This window comes from Indicator indicator, chromosome 18 (assembly GCF_027791375.1).
Source record: "Indicator indicator isolate 239-I01 chromosome 18, UM_Iind_1.1, whole genome shotgun sequence".
Taxonomy (NCBI): Eukaryota; Metazoa; Chordata; class Aves; order Piciformes; family Indicatoridae; genus Indicator; species Indicator indicator.
The window spans coordinates 5,071,747-5,091,480 of NC_072027.1; the positions used below are offsets into that span (position 1 = coordinate 5,071,747).

The 19,734-nt window shown below is 42.3% G+C and overlaps 1 protein-coding gene across 1 annotated transcript; it reads right to left on the bottom strand.

The window, feature by feature from the left end:
• Positions 1 to 2,199: 2,199 nt before the first annotated feature.
• Positions 2,200 to 19,616, bottom strand: GEMIN5 (gem nuclear organelle associated protein 5). Its single transcript, XM_054389368.1, has 28 exons — positions 19,454 to 19,616; positions 19,081 to 19,235; positions 18,362 to 18,543; positions 17,741 to 17,892; positions 17,424 to 17,555; positions 17,132 to 17,264; positions 16,537 to 16,696; positions 15,705 to 15,917; positions 14,878 to 14,963; positions 14,384 to 14,478; positions 13,669 to 13,805; positions 12,526 to 12,599; positions 11,945 to 12,126; positions 11,704 to 11,843; positions 11,106 to 11,277; positions 10,658 to 10,882; positions 10,114 to 10,227; positions 9,513 to 9,641; positions 8,856 to 8,951; positions 8,421 to 8,558; positions 7,731 to 7,878; positions 7,496 to 7,615; positions 6,491 to 6,701; positions 5,597 to 5,854; positions 4,791 to 4,953; positions 3,592 to 4,171; positions 3,123 to 3,219; positions 2,200 to 2,466 (listed from the first exon to the last, which is right to left on the bottom strand). The coding sequence occupies exons 1-28, from the start codon at positions 19,614 to 19,616 to the stop codon at positions 2,311 to 2,313; spliced, it is 4,611 nt and encodes a 1,536-aa protein (XP_054245343.1). The 3' UTR covers positions 2,200 to 2,310.
• Positions 19,617 to 19,734: the final 118 nt, after the last annotated feature.

A 19,734-nucleotide genomic window follows, 5' to 3' on the forward strand; every position in this document is an offset into this window, starting at 1 on the left:
TATTCAGAGATTTGCTTCAACAACGATGGGAGTGGATATTACTAGAGCTGTGATTTGATCATCTCTCTGTAGTTTCTAATTCTCCAGGGTTGATAGAGGTTTGACCCATACTGAGCATCAGCTTCGTTCTTAAGGGTATTAATAAACTGTTCTGGAAATAGATTAGAGAGGACTAAAAGTTCACCTTTGACAGGGGCCTGGACCAGTACTCTAGTACTCTGACTTCAGTTTTCTTCAACTTAACCTATTCATTTTATTCTTGCAACACAAATAGTTCAGCAGATGGATAAATATTTGTTCCTCTTCTCCCCCCACCCTCCTTCTTTCTCAGCACCTAATTTTACTATATGCTTAACAACAGGCAAACCAGCTCCGTTTCTTTTTATTATAAACATCTAAAAAGTAGTTAAGAGGATGGAAGAACAACTTGGGACTCTGACTTCTTTAAAAATGACCTTTGCTTTTTTTTTTTTTCCCCCAACAGCTCTGTCATGATATTTATTAAAAAAAAACCCAAAACACAACAATCAAACCATAAACCCTTTTGGACATGGCAAACTTAAAAAATTTTAAGACTTTTGTCTTGCATTTTAAACAAGCTTAAACAATCCATTATTAGGAGTTGAGGTTTAGAGCTGGTATTTTAAAATGCTTGTAAATACTCGTTTTTAATTTTTGTAAAATAGTTTTTTTAAAACCAGGCCTTGTTTTGGATTTTCCATCAAGCACTAAATTTCTCAAAGTTCAGGCTTTGGAATCTAAAATGCTCAAGTTTCTTCTTTTACCAATTTATGATGTGCTGTTGGGGTAGTTCTTAGTAAAACCTGCTTTTGAGCTTCATTTCCAGTAAGTGATGAATCTTGAGCTTAAAATCTCTTTGGGGGACTTGGGTTCTTTTCCTGGTTGTTTCTCAGCACAGCTGGCAGTACTGTGGAGTATTCTGTCAGTGCAGCATAGCCTCTTAGAAATGCCAAATCTGTTTTGCTCATCTATCCTGTGTGAAGTTTTCCTGCTCCATCTAAGGTCCAGTGGTTCTCGTCTAACATGGAGAGGGCTGTTTGGTTAAGCATTAGCTCCCCGTCCTGCTTCTCAAGGGCTTTGTACATAATTTAACAAGACCAAGTGATCATTAACACACCTCCAGAAGGCTGTTTCAGACTAACACCTACTGTTCTTCATGTTGTTCTGAGCAAGAAATCTATCACTATCAAGTCTGCTTTTTAGTTGGAAGAATCTGGAACAGCTCTTGTTCTAAAAAAAAAAAAAAAACAAACCATAATCCACCTCTTGTCCTTTTTTCTTAATCTTTATTGTAGTTAAACTTCTAAAATTCACTCTCTTCCTACCATTTTTTTCTGCTGAATTATAAAAAGCTGTTGTTACAAATTCCTAAGCTAGGTGCAGTGTTCACTAAGGCTTATGGAGCTCTGTTCTTTTAGGAAGAGGTTTTCTAACAAGACAAGCAAAGCTGTGAGCTTGGTCAAAATCTTGCATGTTCAAGACTCCAGAATCTAGGATTGCTTTTGGCACCTTTTGGAGCAACTTGTTGGTACCTCAAATTTACCACTGCTGTTGCAAAAATCAATTCTTCAGCCATGGATTCTTCTAGGAGCAGGGACTTCTCTTGACCTGGAGACACCTTCTATCTTTTGCTAGTCATGCTGGAAACAAATATAAAAGATCTTGCCCTCCCTTTTATATTGTACAGGTGGTTTCACCAACACAAAGCTAAGTCATAGCATGTATTTGTTTTCATTTACTGAGTTTGATTTCTGCAGTGCATTTAACAAAAAAAAAACCAAAAAAAAAAAAAAAAACCAACCCACCAGCAAACTACCCAGGCTTATTTTTAAGCCTTGATTGATACTGATTTCTAACCAAGCAAATGCCAATTCATGGTGGTAGAAGACTTTATTTAAAGGAGGGAAAATAAACTCACAATGGAAGAACAACACTGGCTTAAGGGTCAGTTTACTTACAGAAACCATTGTTTTTTCCTGAGGTCCTACTGTTCTTCCACTGCTGCAAGACTGATAGAGCTGCTCAAAACTGTTTCCCTTACATAGAAATGGCAAGAGCTTTCATTAACACACCTTCCAAGAAGTAAGACTATACAGAAATCCTGTATACAGTTCAAGGCCACAACCTCCTGCTTTTCAATTTTCTATCACAATCTTAAGCAGCTGATGGCCACAAGTGAGTAGTTTCATCCAAAGTAACCACAGCCTTCAAAACAAGCCTTCAAGAAAGAACAGCCTTGCTGTTAAGTAGCTGCATGCAGCTCAAGGGAGACAGGTTGGTTTCACAATGTCATGTCAAGAACCTCCTGACAGCCTTTTTGTAAGTACTTGCACTACCATGTTTCCTAAGGAGATCCAGTGCCTGTTGGTGCAGCTCAGGAGGGCACTGGGATTCAAGATGGAGGAGCACAAGGCAGCACTCCAGCACGTCAGGGAATGGGAAGACCTGCAGAGAAAGGAACATGAGGTGATTGATGTCTGTTCTTTTAGCTGTAATTGTTCAAGTACAACATATTCAGGCAGCCAGCTCTCTACATGAGACACTGCCTTATAGTATCTTTGGTACAGACAGTCCTAAGTGAGACATGTTTCTATCTCTTCTTCCAGTACATTAGCTCCTGTTTAACCAGGTTTGCCTCCTGCACAATCACTATGATTAGTTATATTACAGACTAGGGAACAGAAGGCTCTAAGACAGCCTAGGACATGTTCTTTTCATTGGTGATTTGTAGTCTCTCCAGCTCCTCATGTATAAAGGCCCTTTTATACCTTTATCAAAACTGGTTTTTCATACAGAATTCTAAGCAAGGGATTACTTTTAAAATGCATGGGGGAGATTGATACAGAATATCCCACCAAGTTCCCCCATGTAGGAGCTCTACCCACCCTTTCCAACTGCATGGAGGAAGTTAACACTTGAAAGAAAAACATCACCTTGATGCCCTGGGTAAATTTGCTCTCAAAGCTTTCCTCAGATCACAAAGAAAATCCCTGCTCCCTACCTTCTGTATGAAAGGGATTCTATGGTGAGGCTGCCCTTAAAAAAAAATCTTTTTTTTTTTTTTTATAAGACCACCTCTTCAGTCTCTTCTGAAACCTTACCTTTAAACTGTCTGGAAATTCTGCTAGTTTCTGCTTTGCTTTTAGGAGCTGCTTCGTTAGCTCGGGGAGCGTAATTGCTTCCTTTACTTCATCTTTACTGTCAAGGGAAGAGCAGATGTCATGAGTAGCTTTCTCAAATGACTGCACAGCATCCCTCCTGTACAAGGACCACAGAAGCCCAGATAATAGTTAACAGAGAGAAAGGCCTCTTGGATCATGCTTGTGCTTTTCATTTCCTCTCCTTTTCAAGCTACTCTGTTTATTCACTGTACAAACATGCCCTGTGTATGAGAAAGTTACTCAGCTGTAGTAAGTTTATGCACATAAATGCAAAACTTCTGAGCTGTAAATGAAGTGTCCCTGGGTGACAAGCCAGAGATCAGAGGCAATCTGAGCTAAACAAGAAAAGTGCTACACAAACACACGCTAGAAGCACTGCTTTTTAGTCCATTCATGTTCCAAAGCTTACCAATTCAGCTGGTTGCTGTCAGAGCATGGTTTGTCTGATTCTGTCTCTGAACTCTGCTGCAGGTTGCTTTCCATCTGGGTGTTTCCATCTGTGTTTTCCTGGAAATTGTTCCTCTGCTGCTGATGCTGGTGGATCATATCTGCTAAAATCTGCTGGACCTCAGCTATATCTCTCTGGGTGTTCTGTAGAGCAGCAAACTCTTCAGAAAGAAGCACTTTGCAGCAAATCAGTTTTGACTGCCCATCCACCAAATCAACCGAGCTAATTTTCGAGTCACTTTTGGCCTCACACCTGGGAACTTCAGCTGTATTGCAGTGGTTTTCATCCATCTCAACTGCAGCTTGATCAGCAGTTTCTTCAGAGGAGAGCTGACCTGAAACATAACCCTTCTCAAGAGCTGTCTGCTCACTGGGACACGGCTCAGGATCCAAAACTGCTTTCTGCAAGACAGCGGAGTCTTTGGGTTGCTTCCACCACAGGTCATACAGCACTCCATAAGCCACAAAGGCTTCCAAACTTCTGCAAGCGTCCATGCTCTGAGAATCTGTGCTGTCCAGTTTGTGTCTCAGGTTATTACAACCTAAAAATGAAAAGAGGATTACAAATAGATTATAGAGACTTCCAAAGAAAAAGACCAATCCTACGAAATTAATTACTATCTTGGAGACCCCAACCAGAGATTTACTCAGATGCTGCCAGAGCGGTGCAGGAAGCAGAAAAACGGAGGCAGGCATCTTTGGCATCTTTTTAAACACAATACCCTGTTCTAGCTAGCATGAAACTGCACATTTGCATTATCTACAGCAAAATACCTTGGTCCCAGGCTACGTGTCAGGGTATTCACGTGATAAAGAGCTGCAAAAATCAATTCTTATGCTGCAGAGAAGGAAGGTAAGGGCAGATTGGAGGGACTGTGTCAGAGTGCAGCTTTTCAATGTCCTGATCTCCCTTACAGAACAGAATTTGTTCAGTTTTCTCCATCACCCACACCAGCTGACACTGCTGAGCTTCCTTCCACATTCAGGAATTTTGATGGCCCAACAGCCCTTGCACTGGCCAAACTCCAGTGGTTTCTATATATGTGGGCATGTCTTGCTCCTTCTAAACATGAGGATGTAACAGTAATGGACACACAGCTGTGCTTACAAGGAAGATGTTCCAATCTGTTGGTGCCAGGAGATTCACATGAAGAGACCTACCTTCAGGAAGGATGATACTGCAAATCTCTTGCATCAGAGTGAAATTACCAGCATCGTAACTGCGGGTCACAGCTCCAACAATACTTTTCACTGCCTCATCCCAAGTTGCAGTCTGATAACTCAGGGCTGCAAGGGTCAGGTCATGGGAGATATGGAAAAGCACCTAGAGGAAGCACCAGAGAGCACAAGTTATAGTTGTACTGCCAGGTATCAATTACATACTGCTTATGACCATTGGGGAAGAGCCCAGAAGCACATGACAACCAAAAGCAATTTTAACAACAATGCAATGTACATTGTCTCCCTCATGCAGGAAACAGCAGTTCTACGTTACTTGTATCTGTAAAATCAGCAGCTGTGCTTCCATGTATCCTACCAACACATGAAAAGCAGGATGAAGATGAGAGAGGTCAGTGACTCAGTGCATTCAGAGAGAAGAGGAGCACCAGGCTGCGAACAGATCTTCTGAACTCCAGGGTATTTCAAAAAGCAGCAGCCCTGCCTCTCCCCACAGTCCAACACATAACCCTGAATCACTGCTGAGACTACTCAGCTATGCTGAGCTCTCCCACCCAGCCAGCAGATCTCAATGCTCAGCACTGACACCATGCACCAGTTCTCACCCTGCACAGAAAGCAATGCAGAAACAAACTGGTGGCTACACAAGCTGTCACAGCTGCATGGGACACTACTTCTCCCAGACTATAACCTCATCCTGCAGCAGGGTGCAGATACCAGTCCCTGGTAGCAGCTGGCACCATGAAGTAGCTGAGTTTTACTGTGCATACAGATCTAAATCCATTTACCTGCTTTGGGTGTGTGTTTCTGGTAGATGGAGGATGTTCAATACTGTGCAGCTGCTCCCGTGCACACGTGATTTGTTCAGTGGTGTCCATGCCTAATACATTCTGCCACACTTCTATCACCATGTCCAGAAATGAGGCCTCTCTGTTCAGCTCCCAGCTGTGGTAACAGGGAGGCACAGGGCTCTTTCGGTCACAGGGGTTTCTGTCACTAAGGCACTTGCAAAGCAGTTCGTTAAGGCAGAAAACGAGTCTTTGTCCCTTTAACAACAACAACAACAACAAGAAGGCACTGAGCTGCTGCTGCTAAAAGAAAAAACAATCCCTTACTGACTACAGCAGGTAGACAGATTTAGGAGCATCATGGCGAGTAGCAGCTTGTTGATGATAGACTGTTTCACAATTGCAGCTACGAACAGAACAATGCTGATAGAGATTCAGAGACCAGAAGGAAATTTCAGAACAAGCCAAGGGAGCCTTCTGCTTCTCAGTCTGCACAAAAACCAAATTAGGTTTAAGACAGATTAAACCTTCAGCAGATGGACTTAAGGGTCAGCTCACTTGTTTCTTCAGTGGACACATCAAATGCTTTCCTTCACTTTTTCTTTTCATGACCAGCATTATATACTTAAAAGAGCCCAAAACCAACCTAAAAAACCCTCAAAACTCTTTTTTTCAATTACCTCTAATATAATTAACAAGCACAGAGCCTACATGCCTTCCATCCAGAGGCCTTCTGCCTCTGCAAAGGCACATAGGTTTTGGTAGAATCATTGTAATAAACTTCTAGAAAAAATACTCTGAGACTCAGAGGACTACCCATGGACTACTGACAGATCAAGTTAATCTGGAGAGAGACAGTGCTAAAGAAAGCAGAAAGGAAATGCTCAGACTCACAAATAAAGTTTTATGTTGCTGAAGGACTTCTTGAGCTCCCACCCAGTTCCTGGATAACAGCAAGTCTTGGGCACATCTGAAAGACAAAGTTGCTGACAACTCTTCCTCTCCAGATATCAGCGCAAGCTCAGCAGCAGTTTTAAGGGACGTCGCATCCCCCTTTTTTGCCAGCACCTTAACTGCATCATAGGGTGAGGAAGCCCCCAAATAACTGAAATAAGATAAGAGCAAATTGACAGGATTAGTACTGCAGCACTGCTTCTAAACTGTGTTACAACCCACTGGCACGCTCACACACAAAGGAAGATAAACCTGCATCCTCCACAGGTTCCCAGAGCTCTCATCACTTTGCCTTACCAAAGTTTGCTACAGTCATACAATGCCTGATTTGACGTAGAGTTAGAAAGGGAAAGTGACATGGCCTAATAACCCATACTGAAAACTTCTGGTGGTGCACAGCTTGGATGAGAAATAAACAGATTCAAGAGACAAAGTTTGTACACAGTAGATTTCAGATGAATCTTTTCACCAGTGTGAACACCCTCAAAAATGTCAGGACTAAAATCAGCATCAAAGGACACTGCCAGTCAAAATATTTGATAGTAACACTCTAGTGTTGAGGAAGGATAACCCAGTGATTAGGTTATCAGCCAAGGCCTCAAGAAACTCAGGATGAATTGAGTTGCACTGCATGTTTCCAGTGGAAAGGCTGGAGACATCACAGTCTTTTCATATACATCCTAACCTTAGTCTTGCTGAACTAGTTTCCAAAGACTACCAGTGATGTCTACAGAAAGATATGGCTCTACTGTATTATGGCATTTGGACATTCTGCTCTTAACTGCCCTCTGGAGCTTCAAGCAGGAGTCTCATTAGATCAGGCTCAGAAAGCACCTTAGAGAAGTAATAACCAGGCCACTTAACACATTTCAGCTGCTAGAAACCCAAGAACTGTCTTTGTTTCAGACATGGAACCAATTCTGTCTTCTTCCCAGTGCCACTCACCATTTGGCAGCCATGGAGTAATGACCATCTTTCTCTAACAGAGCTGCCCAACTGGTGTAGAGATCCTTCAGAATTGGATCTTCTGGACGCAACCTGGCTTTAGCAATTACAATTGCTTCCCTAATGCATGTGAGAGAAACCAGACAGAAAAGTTAATTGTGTAGAAAAAGTCAAAGTGTCAAAATATAACACACTAGAAAACAGGAGCAAATCCTAAACATGAATATATAGCAACCTGTAAAAATTGTTCACTTTCAGAAGGTCGACAGCCTCATACACTTTATGGATGGACAGGAGGTGGGAGGCAGCCTTCACATACTGCTCCTGAAAACACAGCTGCTTTGCAAAGGCTTCTACTGTCCAAACCCAGGCCTGGTATCCAGCTGCAAAAGAGAAAGCAGTCACTGGAGTCAAAGCTGGAAGAATTACTGTGGGATGACACGGTCACTGGTTTCTTCACCAGGTACCCCTTCTCTGCCCAGATTAGCTTCTTGCTTCTTCACTACCCTAACACAAGTCACTGAGTCAATGCAACAGGGCAAAGCTAGAGCTTGAACACACCTGTAGGACTTCACTACCAGTAAAACAGCTTAGAAGCATATTTAAGCAACAGCAAGGTGGAAGGACTGCTACATACTACAAAGAACCAACTTTGTGCTTGGAAGGATGGGGCTGCTCCTTCAAGAAGTCCCAAAGGAAACAACTCTTTATTTCCTGCTATCCCAGCCCAAAGGTGCTTGTGGAAACATTCATATCTTTGTCATAACTAGGACATGTTTTGTGTTTGATTTTTGTTATCAAGCAGTCAAAGAAGCAACATCCTCCCAGTCAGTAACAATCATGAGTTTCTAATCCAGAACAATCAGAACAAGACTACCTTTGGCAGATAATTCCATCTACTTATGTGTTGGAAGAATGAACATACCCATTGGTGAGATTGCTACCAGCTGGTCTGTCAGCTCTCCCCTCTCAGCAGCTGCCTGGAGGACACCCTTCATATCTCCTTTCCACAACATGAGCTGCTGAAAGAGATCTGGATGCCCATTCTCCAGGTGATTTTTTCCTGTTGGAAGCAAACAACACTTCTATCAGCCTGAGCACAGTATCATTATTTACTACAGTAAAATAACTTGGCACCAGTGAGGATTATTCAGGGTTAAAGTATTGCAGGTTTGCATCTGAAAGATGTAAAAACTATTTGGGGAAAAGATGTCTTTCCTTTTCACACAGACCAGCATTCTTAATCCTGCACTTCAATCCACAGTAAAGAAAATCCAAACGGTTTTCCTAATTTGCTTTCTCCTGGAATGTAGCAGTTAACAATGGGCATACTGTGAAGTGGATTCATTATCCCACTTACCTTCCACATCAATCATCTTGTGCAGAGAAGCCCTGTCTGCAAACAGCCCCAAGTGGATGCGATCCTTGAGGTCAGGGGATACATCTTCATCATCATCTAAACCAGAGGAAAAGAATAAATATTTAAGATTTGGTACAAGACTGGGAACTGCAACCTGCCAGGTCACTCTCCCACTCCATTACACTCAACTGTTGGTGAGTACTTCTGCCTTCTACTTTCTTTCCTGTACAGATTTAACAACTTGCAGATCAACACTTAGAACTCCCATCTCAGTTTGAGTAGAAGGACTGTGTTTTGTGCAGAACATTTATTCTGAATCAAACACAGCACGTTCCTTCACATCATCTAAGGGACAGTACTGTGAGAGTACAAACATCTCTGTTAGATTTTGAAGGTGAAAACCACTTTGCATGTATGCAGACAATTCTACACTATCCCCACAACACAGGATCCTACTCAAAACCTGTCTGGAGTGGCTACAGAGCACTGAAACACTGCAAAAGAACTTAGATAAGAGACCACAACTAGTCACACACTTTGATAAAGGGTTTAAAAAAACCCAAAAAATGTTTCGTGGTCAAAGTCTAGCCCTTGGACATATGCTTCTGAACACTTCAGAGCACCCACCCTCCAAATATTTCAGTTTTAGACTGATACCTTTGGTTTTCAGACATGCAGCCAGCCTCAAGCAGTCCTGATGCAACTCATCTTTTGACCTGTGATCCATGAATGTGCTGAAAGGTAGAATAGAACGAGGCTTCCTCTTCTTCAAAGAGGTATCAGGAGCTAAAAAAAAAAAAAACAAAACACCACCCACATGTTTTAGTCACTGCTGCACAGTTAAAAGTCTCTCTTACAACAGAATTCTGCAACACATTCTGAACCCTCCTCTTCCTCACAGAGGAAAACAGATGCTTAAGTCCTATATGCATCTCTATTGTGGCAATTCTGACTTCTGAACACTGATCACTCACTGATCACTTTGCCTACTCTTCTGCCCATCTTGCCTAGGATTAAACCAGCAGTTAAAAGGCAGGACCTAAGCTCACAATAAACAACTACTCAACTGACCTGACAAGCAGGGCAAATAAAAGCAGCAGCATTAAAACATCCAAGAGGCTTTAAAAGCATGCTCTCTTCTTTCTCTGGCACTTAATTTGGTGTCATATTAGGAAGGGAGGCTGTAGCCAAACAGAAGCCTAGATTATGGAACTCTGCCATGAGGCAGGACTATTGGAAGTCCCTGAAATATACTGACTTGGTTTCTCTTTAGGTGGATCCTTTCTCACAGGAGTGGTCTTCTGGGTCACAAAAGGCTTTGGCAAGCTGAATGAAGAATAATCATATGCAGATGAAGATGTATCCTTGGACACTGGAGATAAGTGATAAAAGAAAAAGGATAAACAATGATTTTGAAATATACAGAAACCAAGCTTTGCCATAGAACTTAACAGCCTTTTAGGGAAAGGAAATATTAACAAAGTATCATAGAACAGTCAGAAAGCTAAACAAGATGTCAACAGACACCAACAAAGATCCACCAGTATTGTAAGATTTATCACCAGAAGGCAACACTGATCAAAAAATGATGGCCCCAACACTGTAAATTTGTTCACCAGGCCAGAATCTTATTTAAAGCAAATCAATCCTAAACTAGTTTATTCCAGAACTCTATTTCCTTCATGTGAGCATTTTCAAGAAGACTATCGTAGAGGAAAATCTGCATGAAAATGTTAACCTTGGTGATGCTCTGAGGGCTACATTGCTTGGGAATCACTGAACAACAATGATTTGACTATTACCAGTCATGGAGACTTTATCAGGCACCTCTGCCTCCTGAGCTTTTTCCCCTTCACGGTCTGATACTCCATTTTCCTCTAGCAACATTTCCTTCATGCTCTCATCTCCATTTGTAGCATCACTTAGATCCTGCTTGGCTGAACTCTTTTCAACAGGCTTTTTCTTCTTCTTAGTTTTGACTTTTGGTTGCGTGGTTTTCTTTTTCTCCCATTCTGTCCTCTTTTTGCCTGCAAAAAAAAAAAAGTTTGCAAGAGTTACCCTGATATTATCTGATGAGATTTGTAGCATACTGTATTGTAGCTGTCTGGCCCTCAAGATCAAGGCTGTTTCCAAACAGGCAGATTTGAATTCAACTTCAGAACTAATCATACTATTTCAAACAAGGCAAAGCTCTATTTCCCAGCTCTAGCTTCATCTTCAGGAAGGCATTGTCTGCTTGCCTATACCTACCCAGAGGAGGCCGTGTATGCTCCTGCTTTGAGATGTGCCATTTATGAACTGAAAAATCATCTGCTCCTGTATAAACAGAATCTGAGTCCACTGGTGACCACTGGACACTCAGCAGCCGGCCCTGGTGCCCTCGGTAGTTGCAGAGTGGTTCTTCCTTCATAACATCCCAAACCTTACAAACAAGAAAGAAAACCAATTGCTCAGAAAGTTTCATCTTCCCCTTCTGCATTTTCTTTTCAGTGACTTGCACTTGTACAAAATTCTCTTTTAGGGTGTTTGTACCAACATGCAAATGGAGAAGAGCCAGGGATTCCTTTGTTTGCATCAATACATGTGCATAACAGCTTTCTTTTTTTAAGGATCCAAAAGTGTTCATATGATAATGACAGACTTAGAAATCAACTTGCAAGTTGCAAAAACAGCCAAGTACCTGCTATCCAGAAGGAGGAGATGGTTATCAAGGGTAAATCTGCAGTACTTCAATAGTTTAGCTCACACAAGAAGCTTTGCTGTTTAGTTGCTCTGGTTCTAACACACTATAGGATAGATTATTTGAAACTAAAAGAAGTATCACTTTTGAGTGGCTGTGGAACAATACCTGTGCAGTGCCATCATAGCAAGCAGACACCAATCTTCCCTCATGGTGGGGGCTCCAAGAAAGGCTTGTGATTTTAGCTGTGTGCCCAGCCAGAGTACGAAAAGGCTCTGTTATGGTCAAAGGAGTTTCTGAAGTGCTCTCTATAACCAAATAGAAACAGATCAAGTATGGCCAGCAAGACAAACCAGAAGTAATCCAAATCAAGATGTCAAGACTAGGAATATAATATGCAAACTGTTACCTATGACACTCTTCAGGTTATGCACATAAATAATGGCATTGACTGAGCCTGAGGCTATCAAGTAACTCAGCTCGGGCTGGCTCCCGTGCTCATGATGCCAACGGATGGCGTTAATCAGTTTATGATGCTGCTGGATGGTGCAGAGCAACTTCAAGTTCGGTGGCTGAAATATTTCAATGGAGCTGAAATGTAAGAACAGTGTAAGAATTCCACTAGTCAGTGAAAATGGCTATTTTGTTCTTCTTCTGCATGAGCAGAGTAATAGAACATGAAACAGAGTTGAATAAACGAGATTTTATTTTCTGGATGCAACTCAACCCCCTCATTTAAGTTCATGAGTAAAAGTGTGTTTCAACCATGAGTGGATCCTTGAAAAATAATGTAATGTGATGATGTGGAACCTCCACGCCAAGAGCAGCTAAACCAAGTAACAGCAATGAATGCTGCATTAGCACAGTTCAAATACATTGGCAGTGAAAGGACAGAGACTACCCAGGGCAATAGAAAGTACTCTTGCTTCACTACAGTGATTCTAGTCAGGGTCAGCACAAACACAGCCTTAACCTACAAGGGAAACATACCCATCTTCATTGCCAAGAGCCAAGAGTTTGCCATCTGGTTTCCAGCTGATCTCTGTACGTGCAGGCAGCTTGTGCTGTAGAAAGAAGACACAGCTATTGCCAACAACTCTTAAATCTGTCTCTCACATGCCTTTGGCAGAACAAGACTGGCAACTGGACAGAGTGGCAATTCAGTCTGCAAAACCAAAGTCACAGAAGGGTCCACTGCATTTTGTAGCAGTGACACAAGCCTGAGCAGGAAGAGGAATGAACTGATGCAAGAACCAGTGATTACTTTTATCAGTTCAGTGACATGTCTCAGTGGAAATCTGTCTGGATTCCAACAGGACCTTGATACTCAATCTTCTTATGCTCCTGGGAAAGCTCCAGACATTGTAAGCAAATTCTATCATATTTCAAGAGAAATCAAAGCTTAATTATTTCTATCCTTTCAGATGAAAGCTACTTACAAATTAGATGCCTAAACCAGATCATCTCATTGCCTGTGCCATTGGTCTCTGAACTCCCAGTGAGTCTTCTACTCTAAGAAGAAGCCAAAACCCAACTGATAGAAATCAACATAATCTGATTGACTTCAGCTGACATATGCTGACTTAAAGCAACTCAAGAACTAAGCCATTTCACAAATCTTGTATTTTCAGCTAAAAAATGACTGATCATACTTGAGAAGATGTTATGGGTATTTATCACCAACCACTCTGCACTAGCTGCAGCATAAATGGAAACAGATTCCTGCAAAACGATGACTGTCTTTACAGCAACTGCTGTTAGAAAAGTTGATGTTTGAAAGAAGAGAACTAAAGTTGAGATAGTTAATTCATGCATGTCCACCACTTGATCTAAGCTATGATAGTATTCAGAATATTACTCAAAGTGCTTTGAAACAGGAAATCTATGTGTGAGTTAATTATGTTAAAGAGTCACACACAGCTTGAAAAAACAGAGCCTGCATCTCAACTCTTTTCTGGTTGTATAAACTAAACAGCAGAAAATTAAGTAACTGGTGCCAGGAACAGGTGTGCCATGGTAACAGTGGAGAAAAAAAGAAGATCCTTTTTCAGAGGCAAACAGGTAAACTATGTCATGGAAAGTACAGTATAGTTACCAAGAATCCATTATAAAGCAGCCCCAAATCATACTCACTTTAATTGCATTAGTGTCTCGGATAACTTTGTTGATGTCATTTGCCTCTCCACTGAGATTCCAGGGGTTGTGTTGAAAAACAATACCTTCTCCAGCACAACTATATAAAGTTACAGAGGGCTGTTCATCTTCCCCTCCTATCCAAGAGAGAAGTAAAAGCTCAATATACTATATTTTTCATCAGTCTCAGAAGTGAACACTCCCACTATAAATCAAAAGCATTATTTTAAGAGGCTATGGACCTGCTTCAATTGGCTGTGATCTGGCAGCAAGAAATTTCTCACAAACCTCTGCAATGACCTCTCATTTCTACCAACAGATCTCTCCTTAGCACAATCACTGCAGGCATTAAAATTACCTTTGATGTTTGGTACTTAAGAAAAAAATTGAAGTTGTGTAAGAACAGCTAATAGAGCTCTTCTGTTCGGTTCAAATTGCAGAAACATACATCTGGAACAAAGGAATCCATGCTGGATGTGACAGTTAATACCCTGAGGTAAGTGCAGAGGTGTGGTACTCTACTCCCACCTACTTCCTGAAGCTACTAGAATTCAAAAACTAGAAGAGATTGTTTTGCTGTCTTGCAAAACTGTGAACAATTTCTCAAGCAGAATGCATTCTTAGCTGCTAGAAAGGATTGACAAACGGGGCTCTTTTTCAATTTCATGGCATCTGCGTGCTCTGCAACTTTGCAGCAAGGAACCCAAAGACTCACCAGAAGACAGAGGAGGAGTTGGAGGCCCCCAGGCTAATGCATATACAGTCCACTTGTGGTAAGTACTGGAGATCTGAGGTGGCTTATTCCTAGCACTGGGCAGGAAGATAAGGAAGAAGGAACAGTCAGATTTCAGCAATGGAAAAAAAAATAAATATCAAAGCAATGTATTTCCAGTGGTGAAAACAGACACCAGGTGTCCATACTAAAGCAATGAGTCAGCCAAGCCCTCCTTAACATCTCCTGTAGGACACTACTGAACACATAATGTGATGTCCTGATGGCATGCACCTGCTTGTTGCTCTTCATTCTCTGAGAATGACTTTCTGGCTAAAGTTCTCCTTCACTGATGACCTCCAACAGATATCTCTGGTCATGCCACTCGAGCAAGATTACCTTAGAAGCTACCAGTCATAATGGAGAGATGAAAAGATGTACTGAAAAATCCAACTGTTTGACTAATTTTAATTTAATCCTGCTCTTCACTTTCTTACCTGCTGGAGAAAGTGTCAAATATGCCAACTTTTCCATCATCTGTTCCAAAAGCCAAGCAGCCTTCCTTAGTTGGATGCCAGGCTAACTATAAGCAAAACAGAAAGAGACTCATACTGGCACAAGCCATGGACACTTTATTTCTGATTTATAAACAAAAGGAAAACATTGAAACTGATGAACAAGCACCACCTCTTACACCCAACCCTTCAAACTATATAGCCATTTTATCTGAGTACTAGAGACTCTCCCCCACCAGCTACTGTGTGATGAAATGAAATGGACTAAAATTATTAAAGTACTGCTTTAGATCTCCATTACAAAATAAAAGTAGAAAACATTGTATGACTGTTACAAAACTTCTGGTGGGAACAAGAACAACCACCACATTTTTAATTCTGCCAACAATTTTACCAGGGAGTAACCTCTGGCTACCTGAAGACATCCATGCTGTTTTTTGTATATATCAAGCTTCCTAGCAGGGCAAGGGAAGCCACAGATGAAGCAAGAAAGGATCACAAAGGAGGAATAAAAGGGAAAATGTAATTAACAGTCAGCTGGACTTCAGCTGATTTTCACTAGATGTACTATAAACACCTAGGGCTGTAAAAAGGTCTAAAAGAAGGCCTGAAAAAAAAAAAAAGGTTTAAAAATGTGTTGCCAGATTCTAAGATGCCTTGAATGAAGTACAGAAGGAGTAACTTGCCTTTACAGATTTTGAGTTGGGGAAAACCTTCTTCAGAGTGAAAGAGAAATATTCTTCAGAGAGAAAAACAAAGTGAGAGGAGGAAAAGAGTCAAGAGAAAAAAGGAATCAAAAGCACACTTACTGCTGTAACCTTGGACTTTATGCTTTGCCAGAAGGTTTTAACATCATAGATATTGTTCATGGACAAAGTATTCCACACCCGGATCATGCTGTCTCCAACACCGATGGCAAGACAGCCTGTGTCCACAGGGGAGAAGGCAAGACTATAGACAAATCCCCCAAGTGAGGGCATGGTCCAGCAACATTCAAGAGTTGATAGGTCCCAGCACTTCACCTGAAGAATGTTTAAGGAACAAGGAATGGTTAATTGTACTGACTGGTAAGACAAGGAATAACAAAACACGACTGAGATGAAAAATCAAAGGGTCGCATTCAAGGCTTGACAATGGTATGTGACCTGCACCCAGAGGACTGTGTCACAGACAGGGCTGCAGTAGTTGGAAGACTGTAATGGAATAGACAAAAATCATTATATTTTGATACTATGGCACTCTTCTGGCTTCAAAATAGGAGGTGCTCTACTACCTGTAAAAGCCTACTATTTCTTTTTCAGTAGATGCTTTAGTTTGTACAAGTTATTTTAAGAAGGAAAAAACATACAGCCCTTTTCAAATTGAAACATACAGGCAAAAGGGATGGCAAACTCCCTTTATCAAATGCTTACTATTGAGTGCATAATGTCATAAGCCATTCACTCCAACATGGTAAGAGATTGAGCTTATAAACTGACAAAAATATACACAACCTGTGCTCCAAAGCAATTTTAAGCAATGATGTTATAAAATGCTACAATAAACCCACTTTGGAAGAAAACTGGTGGCCCTGTAAGGGGTAGCCTCACTCAGTCTAAGCATATAGGCTATTTTTATGTTAATGTTGTAAATAGTTCTTACATCTCTGTCCATTGAAATGGATAAAAGGAGCTCTTTGTCTGGATGCTTCACAGGACTCAGGTTGAACACAATGCGGGAGTGGTTTTGTCCTTCTGAAGATCCTAGAAGCGTCCACTTGCGTTTTCCAGGTTGGGTCAAATCCCAGAGCAGCAATTCTCCTCTGCAAAATTTCAAGTGTGTACTTCATTGTTCACTTCAAAAGAATATAGGTTACATATAGAGTGTATTACACAAATACATACTGCAACTGCAAGTGTAATGCAGGTAGACACAGATCTACTCCACGGGCACACATGTGCACGGATACAGACGTGCAAACACAACCCTGCAAATGACATCCATAGCTAACACACTGTAAACTGACATGTTGCTTTTCTCCCATTAGATGGGCAAACCCACAATTAGCACCATTAGCAGACAGCTTTCAGTTTGATTGTTAAAATTATGGGACAAACAGTAGTTTTCTATTACTGAACCCCCACTCTAACTATCTTCTCTCAAGTAATACTGGGAAGGAAGAAGGGGTCAAAGTTTCCTCCCAGCTCTTTGTCAAGTATGAAGCTGCAGTCCTCAGGCTGTTGTGTGCCCTACTTACCCAAAAGAGCTGGACACAATGTCTGTGGATCGACCAGAAGGCCAGTGAACAGTCAGCCAAATGCGCTCCTTAACAGCAGGATCGACAGCTCCACCTCTTCTCTTCATGGGTGGCAACTTCAAAGTCATTACACCTACAGAACCAACAGGGATCATCTAGACCTAGTACACCAAAATTCTCTGATGCTTTAAGTGTGCTCCCCATGCATTAACAAGTCAGCAGATGAAGGCTGCAGTTAGAGAAGACCTCTTCTACCACATTGTTGTGTATCTCACGTTATTATCTTACTTACTTCTGCCTCTAGTACAGCTCCAGATTCGTATGGTCTGATCTTTGCTCCCAGAAGCCAAGTAACAACCTTTCTTTGTGGTTGTGTCCTGTGTCATCTCCCCATTTGGAACTTTGCTTTCCTCTGAAGAAACTGCTGAATACCATTGAAGTCATGTTATTATACTTTAAAATTCAAAACTTTATAAAAGTTAACTAAAAATATATTTGTTTGTATCAGTTGCCTTTGCTTCACTGCTTTCTAGAAGGTATTAAATTCTCTTAAAGGACATTTACACAAACTAAAAATTACTTCACAAACTATTAATTACTTTTACAAACCTTGGAGCTCATCTTGCCAAGCAGGTAACCTTTCCTCACCAGGCACAGGGCACCAGGCCAAACAATGTATTTCATCGTCGTGGCCTCTTAGCCGATGAAGTACTTCTCTTTTTCTGCTGATGTCAATTATAACCACCATGCCATCCTTGTAGCTAAAAACAGAGACTTAAATTAATGAAGAGACTCTCAGATCCTTGTGAAATAATATCTGAGTCAATTTCTGATCTCTTTACCAGGACCACTATCTCCATATTAACAGATGGAGAAGCCAGTTCACAGGAAGCAATGGGACTAGCAGACTAATAGTCAACAGGACCTCCAGTACAGCACTGGTGTACCTGCAGCTGCCTTTTCAAGAAGTGCAATGAGCAGATTTGGCTTCAGGAATGACACTGATTTGTTAGTAATACAGCTTCCAATCAAGTCTGCTTAAAAAACAATAGTTCTAAGAAACTTCAAAGATGCAAACCACACCCAGACCCTTACGTTGTTATGGATTTGCAGGTCTACCAAATCCAACTGAACAGCCACTAAAACCTCTTAATCTTACAAGCAGTATAGCCAAAATTCACTGTAAGATTCTTGCAGAGGAAGGGAAAACAACATGTAATGAATATTTACCCAATTGCCACCACGTTTTCATTGTGAGGAGAACAAGTGAGACAAAAAATTGTCCGAGGCTCTGGGAAGAACTGCTGGCTGTCACTTCTGTTGTGCCAGTAACAAACGATGACACCTTTTTCATCACCGGATACAATCAGATCTTTCACAAGAGGTGACCAGTGCAATGCTGAGATCATGTTCTGAAGAAAGAGGATTGGAGACACTTAAAGCTCTCTTACCACCCTCTAACATGGAATAATAGGTAGAAAATAATCTTTGAGCGCTCCCCAGCATCAGCTCAATTACTTTAAAGCATTTCTGTTCTGCTGGGCTTTGGTACAATTGATGCATTTGTTGATATGCTGCCCTGAGTGACAATAACTGTATAAAATCTACGTTCTTACTCTGTCCTGTGTGAAATAGTAACTTGCTGAAAAGATGAAAGTAAGCTGAGTTAAGTGCAAGAGCACTCACTGCGATCATAGTTGCTTCCTGAGGCTTTGAGGGTAACCCACAATTCATTAAGATGATGTAACAACACTGCAGTCCTCAGGGTACAGAAAAAAGCTGCCCAGAAGCGTTCAAAGGCTTTAATTTCGCCGGGTTTGAAATTCACTTCTGGTTCCAGTAACATCACCTTTGCTTTGTGTGCAAGACCTACAAACCCCCACCCTGCGAGCTCCTTCTGTCTCACCCTTATGGGTCCCCGGGACAGCGGTTCCCGGCGGGCACCCTACCTGGTGTAAACTGTAATCCGCCACCGGAGCCAATGTCTCCGTGTCCCAGATTTTGACGCTCCCGTCGTCGGAGCTGCTGGCGCAGAGGCTGCTCTGCCCCGGGCAGTGGCAAAAGGCGAACCCAGAGATCCTCTCCGTGTGCCCGATGAGTTCCCCTACAGGGACAGCAAGAGACCACGATAGGACCCCCGTGAACCAACAGCATCTTCCCAAATCCACCCCACGCCCCCCACCCCCGGGGCTTCCGCCGGCCCCCACGTGCCCTGCTCTCGGTGGCTCAGCAGCCCCGCGTGGCCAGGACGATGCTATAAAGCACAAGGGGCGAAGGTCCCGCGTGGCTAAGGCCCCCCGCAGGACTAGATTGCGCCGGTACCGTAAAACGTGGGTGCGGCAGTGGCGCCGCTACCGACATCCAGCAAGCAGACTCGGTGCCTCGCCGCGAAGCCGAAGAGGCGGCCATCACTGCTGGCGTCGCTGCAGCGGCTGCTGTACCAGTTGGGTGAGGCGGGCAGCACTCGCACGCCCGCCGCCGCCATCGCCCCGAGCCGCTCCGGGCCACCCAACGGCGCCGCGGGTTCTGCCGCCAAGCGCCGCGCACGCCGTCGCAAACAAGGAGCCTCGCCGAGTGTACGCCAGCGCGCCTGCCGTAAAGTG

Coding starts and splice junctions, on each gene's coding strand:
- GEMIN5 (XM_054389368.1), bottom strand. CDS start 19,616: ATGGCGGCGGCGGGCGTGCGAGTGCTGCCCGCCTCACCCAACTGGTAC. Junction 13,806..14,383: donor AACTCCTCCTCTGTCTTCTG/GTGAGTCTTTGG, acceptor TCTCTTGGATAG/GAGGGGAAGATGAACAGCCC. Junction 6,702..7,495: donor TACTCCATGGCTGCCAAATG/GTGAGTGGCACT, acceptor ATCTTATTTCAG/TTATTTGGGGGCTTCCTCAC.